At 50.7% G+C, this 20,804-nt stretch overlaps 1 protein-coding gene across 7 annotated transcripts in view; it reads left to right on the top strand.

Annotated features, from left to right (window-relative positions):
• LOC307072739 (plakophilin-4-like) overlaps window positions 1-20,804 on the top strand; it is an 81,592-nt gene that overhangs the window by 44,917 nt on the left and 15,871 nt on the right. For 5 of the 7 annotated variants that reach the window (XM_079732181.1, XM_079732180.1, XM_079732178.1 and 2 more), the window contains 5 exons: window positions 1,416-1,442; window positions 6,452-6,613; window positions 9,008-9,215; window positions 11,385-11,517; window positions 13,203-13,416. In XM_079732181.1, coding sequence (XP_079588307.1) covers window positions 1,416-1,442; window positions 6,452-6,613; window positions 9,008-9,215; window positions 11,385-11,517; window positions 13,203-13,416 — 744 coding nt within the window. The remainder of the gene's footprint in view (window positions 1-1,415; window positions 1,443-6,451; window positions 6,614-9,007; window positions 9,216-11,384; window positions 11,518-13,202; window positions 13,417-20,804) is intronic. The other 2 variants (XM_079732182.1, XM_079732183.1) reach the window with 1 other exon arrangement.

Genomic DNA, 20,804 nt, shown 5'->3' with positions numbered 1-20,804 from the left:
CGCTAAGCTTCTTCAGGGGACACAACGCACGCCTGGCGGCTGACAGCTTGTTTTGGCGAGACCCGGTCGGTGATGTTTGATTGACAGGTCTGTTGTTTGTTCCGCGGATGCGCGCGGCCGCCTGGCTCGACATGTGAAAGCGTGTCGACGTCCCCGTTCCTCGTTACCCCTCATTACCACCCCCTGAGACTGGAGCCTCCATCTGGGCCACACACGTTCAATACCGTTGTAATGTATGTATATTCATATATTTATACATATATATCAACTCCTGAGCAATGGAGTTACAGTTGGCTCCAAGAGTAGGGAAACGTAATTGGCTCCTGCAATATTTCAAAGTTTTCCACAGAGGTAATGTGCCAAGTTGTTGCTCTCGCTGTCTCTCGATTTTTATTCGCTGTCACTGGTGGAACGGTTGGAGCGTCGTCTCCTTGTAACTGTGGCTGGGATTGAGTTCCACTGTGAACAGGACAGGGCGGACCCCCCTTGGCTCACGGCGGTGAAAGCGTGTAGATGTTAACCACTCCAGATGATTGCACTTCACTTCAGAAGCTTTCTAGCTCGCAGGGTACCGAGAACAACATTTTACCCCCCCCCCCCCCCCGTTAGAGTATTCCTCCTTTATTGGAACGTTGACGCTCAACTCTGTACCCTTTCTATCTCTGCAAACCGGAGACAGTGGTAATGTACTGCCGGCTGTTCTGTCGGCACAACCAATGGAGAACAGAGAACGTATCTACTCCAAATTAGCTTTAATCCTGTCAAACATCTACCAAAACGTTTTGCTGAATCGTTTCTTTTTTGATACTCTATTAGCATTGAAAGAATATGCAGGTATATATGTATTTTATTTCTTTCCAAACCCCATCTTCGTAGAGTCTTCATAAATAAATTCTGTGAAGCGTTCATGAATGCATGAACGGGTGGAGCGGTCGAGGTCAGAGGTCTACTGCTCCGACCCGCTCTGTAGAGCTCCATATTCCCCCCCCCCTGCCCGTGACAGCTGAACCGGCCCAATCTGTGAGTGTCAGTCGGCCCCAGGGCTAATCGTATGCCACCCCCCCCCCCCCCCCTATGCATCCAAGATAACAACGTAGCACTCCCCATTATGAAAATGACTGCTATTACGGAGTCAGAGATTAGGGGAAAGAGAAAGGCACAAGTGCAGCGTCCCTCCTTTTTAATAAGCACATATTTTCCTTCTCTTTTTTTCCACACAAAGCGAAGCGAACGGCGTCGGCGACTTAAAGTTGAGAAGTCGGGGATGGCACCCTTCAAGCGAAGGGGGGCCGTGCCCCTCTGCCTCCATTGTGTGCTGAACTAATTCAGTGGATTACCGCCGCCAGAAGGTTAATGGAGTTCTTTCTTTTTTCTCCTTCCTGCTTCCCTTCGATGCTGCCTGGGGATCTCTTCAGACGCCCTGGTCGATGATAATAGTCAAGGTGAACCCCATGTGCTTTTATCACCGCCATCCCTCCTCCACATGATGTGCTTCTATCCGGACATTGCTGATGTACCCTATGTACCAGGGTCTCTGTCTGTTTTTGACGGTGGTGTGTGTGTGTGATGCCTCGTCGTCCTCATCATCATCATGACCATCATCACCGTCGTCATCCTATGGACGTCGCGTTGTATTCTCCATGCACCCCTGGGGACCATGGGGGGGGGGACTCGTCACTTCAATGTGTTCTCCGCCTCGGGGAAGTGTGGTGACGGTCCTGCATCCGACGCGGTCTCGGCGGCCTATTACCTCACGGGAAGACCAATCGGGAAAACATATTAGAAGTGCGCTACCTGGGTATCATGTGCGCTTTGCCGCTGGGTGAATCCACACACACACAGACACACACACCACCGGTGCAGATTACACACACACACTAACCCCACCCGTCTCCTTCACCACCACAACCTGCCCCCCCCCATGTCTGGCGGGGCAGACAGACGTGACTCTGGCCGGTCCAGACAGATGATTGGTCGGCTAGAGGCCGCCCCCGGCTTGCCTTTTTGTTTTTTTGTGTGGTGGTGAGCGATGATGTCATCTGGTGGTTGCTTGCCTGGTCATGTCCGCTGGAGCTAGGTGGGCTAGCAGGAGGGAGGGGGGAGGGGGGGGGGGGGGGAGAGACAAAGCTGCATTGGAGGCAGTTTGTAGGCGATGGAGCGCTCTCACAGCGTGGCGTGGGAAACATAAACTTGAGTCTCCAATCTGCTCTTCCTTCCACTGCTTCGGTCTGGTGGCGTCTCGCTACACCCTCTGTATTTCATCGATCTACCTATCCATCTATCTATATCTATAGATCTATTTTACCTGTCTCTTAGCCATCTCTTATCCCCCTCATTTGTTACTTTTAGTCCGTCTCCTTTTGTCGATCTCTTTCTTTCCATCCTTCAGACTCTTTCTATTTCTCTGTCACACGCAGTCACAGCAAGATAATAATGCAGTCGTTTGGGTTAGCGACTTGATGGTGAATTTCTAGATCCACGTCATCTAGGAATGGTTTAGGGATCCCCCCCCCCCCGAGCATCTTCCTGTCTGCGGTACGGATGACTGACAGACCGTCTGTCAGCGCGTGTTGATGAGTCAGGAGGAGGCAGATGAGGAACCTATGGTGCGGATCATTACCATAGGACTCAAACGACCCCGGCTCCGCTCTCCCAAAGCCCCCAGACCTGTTTTAATGGGCTCCTTTCGTCACCCCTCGAAATACTGTCATGCACACACACACCGTTAGACACACACACACACACACACAGCCCTAGACACTCACACACACACACACAGGCGTGACGTCTTGAACTGTCATCAGCAGGAAGAGTTGCCCTTTCTCACCTGACCAAAGAAACGGTAAGAAATAGAACAGGTAGACTGAGATGACAGATCACCTGGAGAGGAGGTCAATGTGCCCACTGTGCTTCAGACATTTGGAAGCCAAATGGAATGCAGCGAGTGAATGTGTATCATTGACATTCTCCTTAATGCCCCCTTCTGTCCGGGCATCATTCTGACAAGGCCAGGAAGTCCTCTCCTGGGATTGGTTTGTTGTGCTTTAGAGTTGTTTCTATTAATTGTTGTTCACGGCTGGATGAAACTGCTCCCCGTTGAAATGTTTGTTTCTCTGAGTGCAAGTGGCTGCTGGAGAGAGAGGGAGAGGGAGGGAGGGAGAGATAGAGAGGGAGGGGGAGAGGGAGGGAGAAAGAGAGGGAGAGAGAGTGAGAGAGAGAGAGAGAGAGAGAGAGAGAAGGAGAGGGAGGGAGAAAGAGAGGGAGGGAGGGAGAGAGGGAGGGAGGGAGAGAGAGAGGGAGAGAGGTAGAGGGAGGGAGAAAGAGAGGAAGGGAGAGAGGGAGAGAGAGGGAGAGAGAGGGAGGGAGAGAGAGAGAGAGACCTTTCATACTGTGACGACAGCCATGCGGTACGTCTCCGTGACAACTTGCAGATGTTTATTTTTTTCGACTTTGGCTCTGTGTGTTGGGGGGGGTGGGGTGGGGTCTAGTGATTTGGCTGTCTGGGGAAATGTTACTGCGCTTAAACCCCAACGTGTGCAACTTAACCTGTAGCCGTCCTTCAGCAGGGAGCTGAATAATTAATTTGTAGTCGCTTGAAAAGCATAACAAAGGCTTAATGAAACATAATTGATTCAATAAACGTTTAAATAATTAATTGTTAGCATTTAAATCGAGCTAGCGTGAGCTTCGTGACGTGCTACAAGTGCAGGGGTCCACAGCCGTTCCGTCGCTCCACCTGTGTGATGGTGGGGTTGAGGGTGGGGGCTCGTTAGGCGTAGTGACCCAGGTGGAGCCCTAGCAGGCTCTCACGGCTCTCCTCGACCCCAGGAGGAGCAGCCTCTCCTGGGGTCAGGCCTGTGGACCTCCCCCCGCCCCCCCCCCAAAAAAAACCTCTCTTCCTCTGGAAACTCCTGCGGCTGTTCCTTGTTTCCTCCACCTCGATCACGTTTCACTGAATCATCCCCCCCCCCCCCCCTCTGTGATAAGAATGGCTCATTATGAGGTGTTTCTGCATGGATGGTGTGATTCTAGCAGCTGTTTGTGAGCGGCAGCGTGCGGCTGGCCCGCGGCCCAGAAGACGCTCCTCTGCCGGGGGGAACGCGCAGCGAGCTGCCAACTGTACCGCGGAGCCCGGAGGGGTTCGGAGCCCAGTGAGGGATGCGTTGATGCGAGGTTGTAAACACAACAAACAGACAACAAACGCCCTCGTAGAAACACGCAACAACAACACACTTGTAGGGACTCGCCACGAACGCACTTAAAGGAATACACAACACACACACCAATAGGAATACACCAGAAATACACTTGTAGGGACTCACCACGAACACACTTAAAGGAATACACAACACACACACACTTATAGGAATACACCACAAACACACTTATAAAAATACACAACAACGCACTTAAAGGAATACACAGCATACACACTTATAGAAACATGCAACAAAGACACTTATCGGGACTCGCCACAAACACAATTATAGGAACTTGCCACAATGGCACTTAAACGAATACACAACAAACACACTTATAAGAATACACAACATTCACGGCTTCGCTGAGAGTGGTCTCATATGTGAGACCACTCAGCTGAGAGTGGTCTCATCTGTGTGTGTGTGTGTGTGTGTGTGTGTGTGTGTGTGTGTGTGTGTGTGTGTGATAAAGAAGTTAACCTTTAGTTGCGTTGATCATGTTGAATCAAGGAAGGTGCAGAACTAATGCAGGCTGTCTCATAGCGTCCTCTGTCAAGCGTACCACTTTCCCTGCTGGCTGCTCATGGCTTGGAGTTTTATTCCATTCACAACGTCATCGCTCTTTTCCAGTTCTTTCCGGTGACCGTATTCATGTTTCTTAATGCAGAAAAAATGAAATAACTCGGCAGACATGCAGTGCTGCAACTCTGAAACCCAGTCGCGTACTAAATAGTCAGCCATTGATTTGTGTGTCCTGCTAAATGATATCAATATTGAGGCATTGATTTGTACGCCATGCTAAATTATTGTCCCCACAACTTGTGGGGATGATCATCGCTTGGAGTCTACTTCAATAAAATTACGAATCGTTAATGCACACACAAAATGGTTTCAGATAATAGACGCGCATGGCGTGTTGATACTTGTGTGTGTGATTGTGTATTTGTTGCACGCAAAGCGCAGCAGATGTTGCCGGTGTCCAGACGCTCTGTTGTGGTCCTTCATCATCTGGGACATACGTGAGCTAAATCCAACAGACTGGCGGCTTCCAATGCCTGTCCCTGTCCGTTACCGTGGTGACAGGCCCGGCAGGCGGAGATTTTAATTGGACGAGCTGCAAGCGCCCGAATCTCCCTGTCCCCGCCCGGGCCCGCTTGATCGGCTCACCTGATTGGCCCGTCGGCCGCGGTGAACATGCAGCTGCTGAAAGTTCACTGAGAGACCGACTTTTAAGTAGAAGCTATGGGTCTTGGCGGACGCATGCGTTCTGAGCGGGCCGTCTCTGTGAGCGAGCCGAACGAGTGAGCCGTTGCTCTCTCTCCGAGTTTGTTGTTTTCCCAGAAGAGTGGCGAGCGGCAGCCTCTAATAAAGAGAGCGATCATTAAGCAGGAGGAAACGAGGGCAGGAGCCGGCGACGCTGTGGTTACAAATGGGCTCGTTAGTTTTGCGCCGAATTGGACATTAGCGTTAAATAGATTCAAGTTAAGTGGTTATTTAGGGTGAGGCTGTCAGATTCACATAAAGGTGATAAACTGCTGTTATACTTTGCGTATATAAAACGTATTCCGACGGAGCCGTCATGTTGGATGTAATTACTCGGCCATGTGTCTCCGTTAGAGCAATGCCTTGTGGGTACACTGTGGCCTGCCTCACTGCGATGCTAATGTGGTGACACTCTGGTCGATCGGGGCATAGGGGCATCGTCTGAATCCCTCACAGATGTTGTCATCATGCACATCGCCCCAAGCGCTTGCTTTTCTCACTCTTTGAGGCGATTCCCAGGCGCCTTCCAAAGTGCTGTACTTAAATGAATGGCATCAAACCGGCAGAGTCTCGTCCCGCCGAAGAGGCGAGGCCACTTCCACACGACTGGCCAAAGGGTTCCACAGCAGACGTCGTTGTAGTTGGCTGCATGTGGTTTGAATCAGAGCACACCTCACATGGAATCCCGTCTCCGCAAATTCGATTTTGGGTTTCCGCTTTAATATGCAGTTTGAGATTTACGGATACTATTTCTGAGGAGGCTGTGGAAACAGGGCGCAGATCCAACACATATCTGATTTCTGGCCAACGCGCCCGCAGAGATCATACTTATCACAAGTCATGTGACCGAGCCTCATGCCTTTATCAAGCACTAAGCTGAGACTACAATCTGTTAATTGTCGACGCGTGGCAACCTTAAAACCTGTTGACCATTCAGCGACCCAACGCTATCCTTACCCAGCCCCCTCTGTCCCTCCTCGACCTCGCAGGCCTGCGGAGCTCCTACGCCAGTCAGATGGGCCAGGACCTCCGGTCGGCCATGTCGCCGGACCGGCACATCACCCCCATCTACGAGGACCAGACCTTCCAGGGCCCGGTGTACAGGAGCCCCGGACCGGCCCCCCAGGGCACCCTGTACAGGAGCACCTCAGGTCGGTTCCCCTACACCTCTGGCTCACCAGAAGGGTTCTGTAGCAGCCAGGGGGCTGGTCTCCGAGGCATGGGTTCAAAAGGGTGGAATGTAAGCTGTGTGTTTCAGGGACTCTATAATGAATAGTTGCTCAGCTTCCCGGTTGGACGAGGAGGAGCAGGGGAAGTAAAGAGTCTTGTCGAAACATTGCTGTTGACTGGCTCAATATTTACCTTCTGCCTTCCCTCTTTCCGTCTTGCGGCAAGATACCTTACATTTCCATCACTGTGTTGATCCATCCGTCCGTCTGTCTGCCTGGCTGCATTATCCCTGCCTGTCTGTCCGCATCTATATGTCCGTCTGTCTGCCTGTTTGTCTGTGTCTGTCCTTCATTCGATCCTTCCTTCCTTCAATCTGTCCCCCCGTTCCCCTTCCTTCCCTGCGGACGCGAGTTTGTCAGCCCGACACAATGAAGTCCCATTACCTGTGTGCCGCGCTTGAATGAGATGAGGGATGGGGAAGGAGTGTGAATGTGTGTGTGTGTAATGTTCGCCCTTATCCAATCTCTCACAACGTATCCGTCCACTGCTCATCACCAGCCCTGCATCACACACACTCACACACACACACTCACTCACACACACACACACACACACATACGCACACTCACACACACACACACACACACACACACACACACACACACACACACACACACACACACACACACACACACACACACGCGCACGCTCACACTCACACTCACACACTCGAAGACGATACAAATGCAAACGCCCTCACGAACACGTGAACACGCAAACGCACGCACACACGCATGCACACTCCATTCAACCACATCCAGGATAGAAGAGATCGAACACACGCGATAAGTCGAGTAATAAATGAAAGTCATGTCAGTAATAAATGTGTTGATGGTGTTTGAGGGAGCTATAGATAAGCAGGACGGTATTGTGTATCTGCTCTCTTGCATGAGGACATCTTTGTAAAGAGAAGCTACATCATTAAAAAAGAAATCCAATTTAATCCCACAGCATTCTCTGCTATGGTGTGAAATTAAATTTTAATGGCCCATTTTCCCCTACTTGCATTTGACACTTTTTTTTCTGCAAGCTTGTGTTTCCTCTCCCCTTCCTCTGTGGTGATCTGAGAGGTTTATGTTAAATGGGAATATCGATTGTTGGAGCTGGCGAGGTGAAGAACGGAGTTCAAATCACACATTAACAGACTGGTGTTAGCTCTTGAAAGTAACACCAGGTAACAATACGGAATTATATATTGTGTTGTGTTTCTCCTTCTCATCCTAACCCGCATCTCAGTCTGTGAGACATCGCGTTCCATCCCAGAATGTCTTTGACCTCTGGCAGATTAAGATACAACTTATCATGTTGCAGGGTGCTGCCACAAAGCATAGCGGTGCACCCATGTGGAAAATTATAGATTCAGCGAAAGGAACCCACGTTGATGTCTCTGCTTCTGGTGGGAGGGGTTTGTGTCTCGCACATGCCCAGTTTATCTGGCCCCAGCCAAGAGTTGACCCAAAGCATCTTCCCTCCCTGAGCGTCAGAGTTGCGGCCTGCCAGCTTTTTGTGTGTTTGTGTGTGTGTGTCTGTGTGTCTGTGTTTCTGTGTATGTGTGTGTGTGTGTGCATGTGTCCGCGTCTGTTTGTCGTACGTTGTGTGCATTTGATAGAAGTAGGTCACAATAGAACTGGAGGAGGCACAAGAGGAGAGCAAGTAGCCATGCGAGGAAGGAGCAGAGAGAGGGAGAGAGATAGAGCGAGAGAGAGGGAGGGAAGGAGAGCGAGAGGGAGGGAGAGAAGGAGAGAGGGAGAGAGGGAAGGAGAGAGGGAGAGAGATGAGTCCCAGACCCACTTCTCCTCAGACCGGACGTTGGACCTCATCTGAGAGGGATTTAGTGTTTTCCATGGGATTGTGTTTGTTCCCTCCTCTCTCCCCCTCTCCTGGAGCGGCCTCGGGGTTGTTTCCCTGCCTGGGGCCCTGAAGAAGGGGGGGGCGGTCTCGGGAACGTCGACCGGGGCGGAGGGAGGGATCGGGGGGGCAGGCTGAGATCTCCGAGCCTCGCGTGTCGAGCAGCGGGATCCGACCGGTGGAGCGCTGTCTCGTAAAAACCAACACGAGAGAGAACGAGAGCGGGACCCTCTGAAGAGGGAGGGCGTACAGGGGGGACCGCAGGGGGGGGGGGGAGGGGGGGGGGCGGTTTATCGCCCTCCTAAAACGGTTCCAGCCGGAGGGTTGGAAGTACTCGGAAGAACAGAGTCTTTTGTTCGGGGGCTGAAGTGCGTCTGAAACGGGGCGTTGTTGGGGCTTCGTGTGTGTGTGTGTGTGTGTGTGTCTGTCTGTGCATGTTCTGATTGGCTGTTCCCTCGGCCCCCCAGGTGTGGGCAGTCTCCAGAGGACGGCCAGCCAGCGGAGTACCATGACCTACGCACGGAACAACTACGCCCCCGCCGCCAACTACGCCGACCCCTATCGCCTGGCTCAGTACCGGCCCGGCGACGCCCCCTACGGCCGCCACGGGCCCGTCGCCATGGACGACAGCGCCACGCGCTCGCCCTCCATCGACAGCATCCAGAAGGACCCCAGGTACACACGCACGCACAGTCTCTCTCTCTCTCTCTCACTCACTCACTCACTCACTCACTCACTCACCCACCCACACGTGAACACAGCACAATGTTGTGTATTCTACTTTTTTGTTGTTGTTTTTTGCTTAGTTTCAACTGCCATTACTTACTAGTATTATTACTTTTTGTACTATACTATAAGTAACTATCACTATAACTCTTTGTACTATTAACTATCAGGAGCTATTTACTCATTCAATAGACTGAGCTATTTACACATTCACTAGAATAGTTTTATCCAAAGCAACTATACTGTATAGTTAGTACAGATACAAGTTGTTATGGAGCAAGTAGGAGTAAGACAGCACAGAGACAGGTCATTAAGGATTAGGTAGGGGTTAGACATGTCACTCTGGAATACCCACACGTTAGACTGCATACTTTTGTGATTTGAACCCAGAACCTTGTGGCTGGGAATCAAACACCATAACTACAACCAGACACTCCAATCTCTACTGGTAATGACTCTTTGGCCACGGCATTCAGTTCTATTGTCATGGTTTGGTGGGCCGGTAGTGCTGTAAGAGGATCCACTGGAGACTAGTTAGGCTGACAAGACTTTCCTGTTCTGCTGCATCAACACTGGTGTCGCCTTGCTACTCAAAACAGCATAGTAGGACGAGTGCACACACACACACAAACACACACACACGTACACACAAACACAGACATATACATACATATACACACACAGACAAACACAAACGCACACGCACGCGCACACACACACACACACATATGAACCGTCACATATACACTTACATACACACACACACACACACACACACACACACACACACACACACACACACACACACCCACACACTCTAACGCGCGTACAGATATATACACACATATACACACACGCACAAACACAAGCTGTGAGTAAGCATTAAGAGACTGAGACTGAATGCTGTAGTAGGTCTTTGGCCTGGCACATTCAGAGTTGTGTTCACATCGTGTTCTGCAGGTCCCACCTCAAACAACTCGACGAATCCTGGGTTGGTATGACTTAAAGGCTCCCCGATAAAATAGTTCCCTGTGAAAGAAATAAGACTGTTCCTTTGTGTCCCCTCCACATCCGATGGCTGAGTTTGTGTCTAGATGTTATCAAGATAAAATGCTGTGTTATTTTGCTAAAACTATTGAGCCTGGATGAAAAGCCCTTTTAACAGCACCATTTTAAGTACTTCCAACGGGAATGCTATCATTTGGCTCCGGTGTTAGGAACCGCTAGCTCCTCATTTACATACCATGAACTTTGCAGAGCCGTCTTCCCTTTCCATTAAGCCTCTCTCTCCGGTAACCTTCTGGAGTCAGACCTAATCTCCCAGAACTGACTAAAACCTTCTGGAGACAGACTTCCCCTCTAAGAACATACTGGAACCTTCGGGAGTCAGACTTCACCTCTAAGAACCTACTGGAAACTTCTGGAGTCAGACCTAATCTCCCAGAACTGACTCAAACCTTCTGGAGTCAGACTTCACCTCCCAGAAAATACTGGAACCTTCTGGGGTCTTCAACTCTAAGAACATACTGGAACCTTCTGTTGTCAGCCTTCATCTCCCAGCATTTACTAAAACTTTCTGGAGGCCGACTTCTCCTCCCAGAACATACTGGAACCTTCTGGAACCTTCTGTTGTCAGCCATCACCTGTAAGAACATACCGGGAGGAAAAAGTACAACTCAAGAGGAGTTTATAATATCGATCCAGACACAAATGTCATGTCCTGGGCTTTAGACCTTAATCTATTCAGAATGTGTTGTGCCCTGCAGAGCTTTAGGAGGATTGGAATGCAAACTGTCTTCTCTCTCTTGGTTCTCTCTCCCCGTCTCTCTCCGTCTCTCTCTCTGTTCTCTCCCTTTCTGTCTCTGTCTTCCTCTCTCTCTCTCTCTCTCTCCGTCTCTCTCAGTCTCTCTCTCTGTTCTCTCCCTTTCTCTCTCTGTCTTCCTCTCTCTCTCTCTCTCTCTCTCTCTCTCTCTCTCTCTCTCTCTCTCTCTCTCTCTCTCTCTCTCTCTCTCTCTCTCTCTCTCTCTCTCTCTCTCTCTCTCTCTCTCTCTCTCTCTCTCTCTCTCTCTCCTGCCTCCTTATTGATGACTGTGTGTGTGCGCGTGCGTGTGTCCACAGGGAGTTTGCTTGGCGGGACCCCGAGCTCCCAGAGGTGATCCACATGCTGCAGCACCAGTTCCCCTCCGTTCAGGCCAACGCCGCCGCCTACCTCCAGCACCTCTGCTACGGAGACAACCGCACCAAGGTGGAGGTAGGAGACCACGCCCCGGTCTGTGTGTCTGTCCCTGTCTGTATTATCTCTCTGTCTGTCTCGCTCTCTGTCTCACTCTCTCTCTGGCTCACTCTGTCTTTATCTCGCTCTTTCTCTATCTCTCTCTGTGTCTCTCTCCCTCCCTTTCCCTCTCGCTCTCTCTTTCTTTCTATGAATCAATACTCATCTTGCAGTGCTGATGTCCCCCTTTTACAGCCACACGTGCGTGTGCGCGTGTGCATGTGAGAGCATCACTGGAGTTCCAAGTCCAAAGTTCCGAGAGCCTCTAGTCATCCTGAGATCGTCTTGACATGTGTGCAGTTTCTCACACACACACACACACACACACACACACACACACACACACACACACACACACACACACACACACACACACACACACATACACACACACACACATATATATATATATATATATATATATATATATATATATATATATATATATATATATATATATATATATATATATATATATATATATATATATATGCTCACCCACTCACTCACCCACTCACTCTGTTTTTTTTATCGGCGTAAACAGACCTCCACCATACAAGCCTTTTTTTTTATTTGTGTCTCAAAACACAATCAACGGCGGCTATATTTCTATTTCTATATTTTAATGTGGCGCATAATTGAGTACGGCGGTGATTCGATAAGGAAGGTGCAGCCAGCATCTGCTCGGTACGGTAGGTGACAAGCCGAGCGCGCTGGCATTAAGTCGATACGGGAGAAAACCTATTGAGCTGAGCCTCGGGGTCTGACGCCATGCGCTGACCACGAGGCTGGAAGGTTTCTGGAGGTCCTGGGTTCGAATGCCGCCACGTCAAGTGCTCTCTTCGGCCAAGACGGACACTTGTGTTAGTACATTTTACATTTTAGGGCATTAAGCAGACACTTTTTTCCAAAGCGACTTGCAACAAGAACTTTTTCAGTAGAAGGAGAAACAATATATCGCTGTCTGGACAGTAAGGATTTTCATAGAAATGGCAAGCGCCAATAATTGCTAGGTTAGCCCATTCCCCGCATACAACAAAAATAGCTAGGATAAGACGCTACACAATGCTAAGTGCCAGTTAAGTGCCAGGACGTACAACACACAATAAGTGCGTAAGAGGGGTGTGGGCGGTAAGGGGAAAGGGAGGGGGGGGGGGGGTATTCCTAGGTGATCTCTGAAAACAAGTGAGTCTTGTTCAGAGTGTTGAGCGATCAATTAGTAAATCTTGAAATACGTCGCACACAAGAAAACATGAGCGCCCACACACGCGTCCTCCGCGTTCCCACGGTGAAGCCAGGGGGGGTCGATGGCTGTCATCTCAGCGCGTCGTTAAAGAACCATCACACAAACCAAAGGCTCGTCTGCCGCATTTCAAACGCTTCAACGATGGGACGGCTTCGACAGGGGGGAGGGGCGCGGGGTGAGCGGTCGTAAGTTTATGGCGCGTGAATTGACGAATGCAGTTTAACGATCCGTGGAAACATCATCGCTCCCCGCCGCAGAGCACCGACGCGCAAGACGCCGCGATTCCGCCGAAACCGCTCGAGACCACCGCGACCACCCAGGTGAGCATGACCGCTCCCCCCTCCTCCCTCCCCCAGCCTCCTCTGTAACCAGACCCCCCCCCTCGGGCTCCCTGTCTCCCCCCCCACCCCCCTTCCAGGTGTGTCGGCTGGGGGGCATCAAGCACCTGGTGGACCTGCTGGACCACAAGGTGCTGGACGTGCAGAAGAACTCGTGCGGCGCCCTGAGGAACCTGGTGTACGGCAAGGCGCTGGACGACAACAAGGCGGCGGTCCGCTCGGCCGGGGGCGTGCCCGCGCTGCTGCGGCTGCTCAGGAAGACGGTGGACGCCGAGGTCAGGGAGCTCGTCACAGGTGAGCCGGCTACTGTGTGTGTGTGTGTGTGTGTGTGTGTGTGTGTGTGTGTGTGTGTGTGTGTGTGTGTGTGTGTGTGTGTTTGTGTGTGTGTGCGTTTTTTTTTGTGTTATGTGGCTTTGTGAGGACCTATTTGAGTCAATTGTCTTCACTGCAGTGTTAGCCCTCTTAGCGTGTCGCAGTGGTGCGTGCGTGTGTGTGTGAGTGGATGTATACCGTACGTACACCGATTCCCCTGACGTTATGCTCGCCCCCTGGGGAGCTCAGCGGCGTATTGCTGATCCATCACCACCTCCACCCCCTCCAGCTCCCTCCCTCTCTGGGACAGAGTGTACGTGTAGTATTAGTAGGGCACTGCAGCATTCAGCACCCCCTCTCCTTCTCCCCCCGCCATGTTGGACACACAGGAGCTCCGTCCTAGGTCTACTCCACCCTAGGTCTACTCCACCCTGGGGTTACTCACCCTTATGCACACCCTTATTTAGGGTTAAGGCCGGGCGGGACATAGAGCCTGTGAACAGAGGTGAAGCTAAGCTAACAGCTCACTCCCTCCGCTGTGGGTGAAGCTAAGCTAACAGCTCACTCCCTCCGCTGTGGGTGAAGCTAAGCTAACAGCTCACTCTCCGCTGTGGGTGAAGCTAAGCTAACAGCTCACTCCATCCGCTGTGGGTGAAGCTAAGCTAACAGCTCACTCCTCCGCTGTGGGTGAAGCTAAGCTAACAGCTCACTCCCTCCGCTGTGGGTGAAGCTAAGCTAACAGCTCACTCCTCCGCTGTGGGTGAAGTTAAGTTAACCGCTCACACCTCCACTGTGGGTGAAGTTAAGTTAACCGCTCACTCCTCCGCTGTGGGTGAAGCTAAGCTAACAGCTCACTCCCTCCGCTGTGGGTGAAGCTCAGCTAACCGCTCACTCCTCCGCTGTGGGTGAAGCTAAGCTAAGAGCTCACTCCTCCGCTGTGGGTGAAGCTAAGCTAACAGCTCACTCCTCCACTGTGGGTGAAGCTAAGCTAACAGCTCACTCCCTCCGCTGTGGGTGAAGCTAAGCTAACAGCTCACTCCCCCTGGTGTGGGGGAAGTTAAGCTAACATCTCACTCGCTCTGGTGTGGGTGAAGCTAAGCCAACATCTCACTCACCCTGGTGTGGGTGAAGCTAAGCTAACAGCTCACTCCCCCTGGTGTGGGTGAAGCTAAGCTAACAGCTTACTCCCCCTGGTGTGGGTGAAGCTAAGCTAACATCTCACTCGCCCTGGTGTGGGTGAAGCTAAGCTAGCAGCTCACTTCCCCTGGTGTGGGTGAAGCTAAGCTAACAGCTCACTCCCCCTGGTGTGGGTGAAGCTAAGCTAACAGCTCACTCCTCCGGCTCCCGTCTCCTTAATGAGATGAGCCATGGTGCGTGTCAGTGACTCTGAGGCAGAAAGGCCTCCCTGGTGGAGTGATTAGGTTCAGACCCGGGGTTGCCACACTGTTTGTTGGTCGTTAGCGTCTTAACTTCTCGTCTCATGTTTGATGTTTCTATGAAACATGGCTAGTTCTCTACAGTCCACAGAGGAGAGGTTCAGAGGGCTGTGGGTCTGCCCGGTTCCCAGTGTGTGTAGCTTGGGTCCTGTGTGTTGTTGTGTGTGTGTGTAGCTTGGGTCCTGTGTGTTGTTGTGTGTTCGTTCTGAGCTCTGAGCTCTGCAAACAGCCCATGAATCCATGTTGTTGGTTCGGGGCGGGGAGCAGAAAGGAGCTGGCCAAGATGTTTGGCTCGCAGGTGGCTGAGTCAGCCATTCAGTACACGCGCGCGCACGTGCATACACACAGACTCATACCGACACATACCGACGCACAAATTGATACAAACACACACACACACACAACCCCCACATGTACACACACACACACAACCTCCACCCCTCCCTAACACACACATGAACACACTCACGCGTTTGCACACAAACAGACACGCACAACTTCCACCCCTAGCCTAAATCGCACACATGAACACACACGCACACCAACACAACCCAGCCCTCCCCCTCTGCAATGGTTTCAGTTCCCATCCCTCCGCCCTGAAGGTAAACGTAGGGCTGTAGAGGGCTGCAGCACCACAGCTCTGTGTGTGGTGGGACCGCGTCCGTCTCCCCTCTCTCTGCCCCGGTCAGTGCAGCCCTGGAGCGTCTCCGAGGCTCGCCAGCGTTCAGCTCAGAGCTTTGTGCTGGTTTTAGCAGGAAGAAAAGAGGAGGAAAACGGCTGCTCAGTGGATGAAGTTCTTCCGATCAGAGAGCGAACGGGCGGTGATCCGGAATGTTCTCATCGTGCGTTTGATCGCAGCACAGGGTCAGGGAAGCTAAAGATCGCACAACTCCTCTCCCCTTTCAATTAAAAGCAAAGCAAGCCAAAAGGACAGCGCGGCTGGTTAAGAGGCTTTTAACACGGGCGCCCTCGCCTCCCTCGTCAAGCACACTGGAAGCTGCTGCGGCTAATTGGTGGACGGGTCCCGGGTTCAGCGGCCCTGGGGAGCTCTGAGTCGGTGTCTCCGCTAGGTAATCACCGCCAATGAAGACATTCCAGACAAAGACCTTCTCAGCAGGGCGCCACCAGCCCCCCTCGCCTCAAACCAGTCCGCTAATTGGAACACAGAAAGAACTCCCAGCGTCTCTGTTCGCCCTTTTAAGATAATCCACATGAAACACTGTGGCTGCCTTTTAGTTAAAAACAAATGAAAATACTGTGGCCCCATTTTAGTTGAAAACAACATGCAACACTGTGACCCCCTTTTAGTTAAAAACAACCTAAAACACTGAGGCCCCATTTTAGTTGAAAACAATATACAACACTGTGGCCCCCTTTTTATCTAAAAACTATGTTAAAAGAACTTGGCACCTCTTTTAGGATAAAACTACTTCAAACACTGGTCCCAATTTAATTAAAATCGACATAAAACACTGTAGGCCCCATTTAGTTAAAAACAACATACAAAACCTTGTTCCCCTTTTAGTTAAAAACGACATAAAGTTTGGCCCCCATTTAGATAAAATCAAACACTGGCCCCAATTTACCTAAAACAATTGACTGTGAATTTTAGATACAGGTCAGTAAAGAGCAGCTAGGTGATAAGGGGGCCCTAGGATGCCAGGTAGACTGAGGACATTGGGGATCGAACAAAGACCCTTTAGAAGTCAAACAACCTAGACGTTAGTGGACCATCCTGCCCGCTGCTGTGAGCAACCTGTGACCTCTTTTAGGTCCCCTCATTGCATTTAAGTGCATTGCCCTGCCTCTGCTAGTAACAGCTGCTGCACATGCAACCCTCGACCTGCCCTTGGGGTTAGGGGCCCGAGTCTCCCGACGTTGGAACCGCTATGTCCCCTGAACACAAGCCATAACCGCTGTTAAACCGGCTTCGACCGGAGCGGGCCCCGAGCTGTACAGCTTTCTGTTTGCGTTTGTGGTGACACACACACAAACATTGTGGTTGTGCTGATTCCACGTAGGAGCTGTCCGGTTGTTTTAGTCTTGTTTTTAACTGTGAGCGAGACCATGTTTTACTATGAGACACACACGGCAAACATTGGGTTGTTTGTGTTCAAAGGATTGAAAAAGGTCTCTTTGGATGTGAATCAAACCAGGCACAGAGGGTACTCTCGTCGACCCCCGAACCCTGACCCTAACCGACCCGGACACATGGAGGGCTACTTTGGTTAGATTGTTATCCGTTTTCTCCCCCAGGAAATCGTCGTCATGATCCATCTATCTTGTGTTCTACATTATCTAGCTAATGATGCTGTAATTAATGTGGTTCATTGACGCAATGTCAACATTAGTCTGAGGTAATATGAGGTAGTGAGTTAATCATTTCTGAGAGTTTGTATCTGCAGTACATCTGCATTTTATTCCCTCCAGAAAGAATTTAGCTCGTAAAACAGCGAAGGCTGACAGTTCACTTTGAATATAGGAGAACCCAGCCTCGTAAACCCCCTTCCCTTGTTGTTTTCAACCAAATATAAAGACCAATCTTCGATGTATGATAAGATGGATGGATAGCCGTATGAGGCCAACCGGTTCCAACAAGTTCCATTTTGGACCCCCACCCCCAACCCTAGTGAGTCCAGGCCGACGGACCTGAAGACCTCATCAGTTTTTCCCAGTGCTACCCAGCACCCCACTCATACCAGCAGGTACCATGAAGAAAGTCATTCCACGGGCTGAAGGAGACTAATGGAGCAATATAGGCTTCATCTGGGTCAGGGGGGCTGGACCTTCATCTTCATCACTGACTCATCGACTCTCTATCTCTCTGTCAGTACTTCTGTCTGTCCTTTTGTCTGTCTGTCCTCCTATCTTTCTTTTTGTATGTCTGGCTGTCTGCCATTTTATCTGTCTTTCTGTCCTAGTCTCTGTCTGTCTGTGTATCGCTGTCTGTCTGTCTGTCTGTCTGTCTGTCTGTCTGTCTGTCTGTCTGTCTGTCTGTCTGTCTGTCTGTCTCTCTGTTTATCGCTCTCTGTCTGTCTGTCTGTCCGTCTGTCTGTCTGTCTGTCTGTCTGTCTGTCTGTCTCTCTCTGACTCTATTTGTCTGTCTGTCTGTCTGTCTGTCTCTCTCTGACTCTATTTGTCTGTCTGTCTGTCTTACTCTATTTGTCTCTCTGTCTCTCTTATTTTGCCATTCTAGAAGTGTTCCTAACAGAACCCATTCATGGCCATTCATCAAAGGTATCAGATCGTGAGACATATTTCATATACAGATGACATTTATGGTAATACCAGTGTCACGCCCGGGTTGTATTTTAGGCTTTATCTTCCCATTCAAATCCAGATGAGATATTAAATATTAGAATGTAATACTTTATTGGAAGACAGTGAAACTGCAGTATAACTTGAGAGCCGTTAAATTTGGTTGCTCTTTCTGCTGCCGTTCTTTGTGGCCGGCGATGATCTCTTCATCTGCAGTGTTGACGCTAGGGACACCAGGGCACACACACACACACACACACACACACACACACACACACACACACACACACACACACACACACACACACACACACACACACACACACTGGGAACCAAGAAGCACATGCCTGAGCAGAGACACACAAGCACACACACACACAGACAGACTGACGCAAAAACATTTGCTCAGACTGTCAGACTTTACTCATGGCACCGCTGAGGTAACATGGCTGACGCACGCACACACACACGCATACACACACACACACACGCACACACAGACACAGACTTCACTATACAAACATATACATGTTTACTTAATGTTGCCTCCGGAAGGGAGGTCGTTTCTACAAACAGATTATACAACATATGGGTGGGGGAGATTCTGTTGTCAATAGTGTACAGAGAAAACTGGGGTTTGCTTATATGTGTATATATATGTGTGTATGTGATTGTGTGTTGGTTCGTTTGTGTGTGTGTATGCAGTTTTTTTTTGATCACATTAGTAGATCAATTCAAGGGCAGTTTCCCCCAAAGAGACCCAAAGAGAGAGAGAGGGAAATAACAGCAATGGAGAAACTAGCAAAACACTACAGGGCTGCTCCAGGTTACTGCTCACACTTCTGAAATGTTTTGATTGAAATTAATCCCAGCTAAGAGAGAGGGAGAGAGAAGGAGGGAGAGCGAGAGGGAGAGAGAAGGAGAGAGAGCGAGAGGGAGATAGAGGTAGAGAGAGGGAGAGGGAGAGAGGTAGAGAGAGCGAGAAAGTGAGTAAGAGAGAGGGGGAGGGAGAGAGAGGGGGGAGGGGGAGCAAGAGAGAGGGAGAGAGCAGGAGGGAGAGAGAGGGGGAGAGGGAGGGAGCAGGAGGGAGAGCGAGAAGGAGAGAGAGGGAGAGAGCAGGAGGGAGAGCGAGAAAGTGAGTAAGAGAGGGAGTGGGAGAGACGGAGAGAGAGAGGGAGAGGGGGAGGGAGAGAAAGTGAGAGGGAGGGAGTTGGAGCAAGAGAGAGGGAGGGGGGTGAAGAGCGGGAGGAGTGAGGGAGCGAGAGCAGGCGAAGAGAGAGAGTGTGATGCTAGCATCTGGGCACGTAGCCCTACAAACAGCCCTGGCACGCGGAGATAAAGAGCAGCGTTTAATACCAGAGCGAGCGGGTGCCGCTCCGCGCCCCTATGTGCCGTTCATCTGCGCTCTTTACAGAAATAATGACGAGGGATCACAAGTTTGCTGACCTCATTAAACCCTTTTTTTTCCCATTCCCGAAATGCTGTGAAAAGGACTTTGATGAAGTGCAAAAAAAAACGGATCAGGAAGAGCGAAAGAGCTGTCTGCTTAATGACCGCTGGCGTTTGTGTGTTTTACCAACAAAGAAACGCAACGTTTAGCGCTGGCACTGCGACGGACTCGCGGCCCGAGGCTCGCATTAGACAGACCATAATAAGCTATAACGCTGGCTTATTTAAACAAAGGCATATCGGGCAGCAGAGGCAGAACAAATACTAGTATGGATACAAAGAGCGTACTTAGGCTTCCGGAAAGCAATTATAGCGTTCCACAGCAAGCATCCATACGTGAAGGTTTACTCAGAGCCCAGCCTTAGCCTGGCTGGTTCGGGCATCTGACGGTGTTTATTTATTTAGGTCCAATAAGTTAGTCACAATTAAAGAGTGGCGACAATTGCGATAGACAGTGTGCTTAACCAAGAACCAAACTTGGGTACACACGCCGTAAGCACACACAAACGCACGCACAAACACGCAGACACAGACAGACAGATAGACAGAAAGACACATGCACGCAAGCACACACACACACACACACACACACACACACACACACACACACACACACACACACCTGCCTCCATAGATTAATGTCATGTGTAACAATTCCAGGTGACAACGTGTTCTGTGACACGGCCTACTGCCGACCTCGCCACGTGGGAAACGTTGAATTCAAACAACAGGCTGCATGCTGGGTAATCTCCCCTCCGACCCTCAGCTGCCGCAGCGAAGGCTTCCTGCGCGACATGGGAGCGTCGCTTACGGTTACCATGAGTGCTGCTGAACTTTCTGTGACGCTTATGGGAACGTCGGGAAGGCCGTGCGTTTGTCTGCGTTACCCTCAGCCACGTGTGAGCTTTCAACTGTCACTCCTCTCACACACGACGGCTCCCTGAGACGTGTTTACCGTACAATGGATCTGATTTGAATGCCGGAGAATTCTCCCCGGAACATGCACATGCACATCCCGCCGCCGCTCAATGTGAGTGTGTGAGTGTGTGTGAGTTTTCCCAGCCAACATAGTTGTTAGCGGGGGATTCCTGTGTGTCAACGTAACTGCAAACGACAGCCGACAGCAATGTGTGAAGGTGGCGGTTGCAGGAGACATGACTTGACGTGTGTGTGTGTGTGTGTGTGTTTGGGTGTGGGACGGTGTGTGTGTGGGTGTGCGCGTGCGCC

This window comes from Pollachius pollachius (genome assembly GCF_949987615.1).
Source record: "Pollachius pollachius genome assembly, chromosome: 3".
NCBI lineage: Eukaryota > Metazoa > Chordata > Actinopteri > Gadiformes > Gadidae > Pollachius > Pollachius pollachius.
This window is presented reverse-complemented; position numbering and strand designations above follow the sequence as displayed.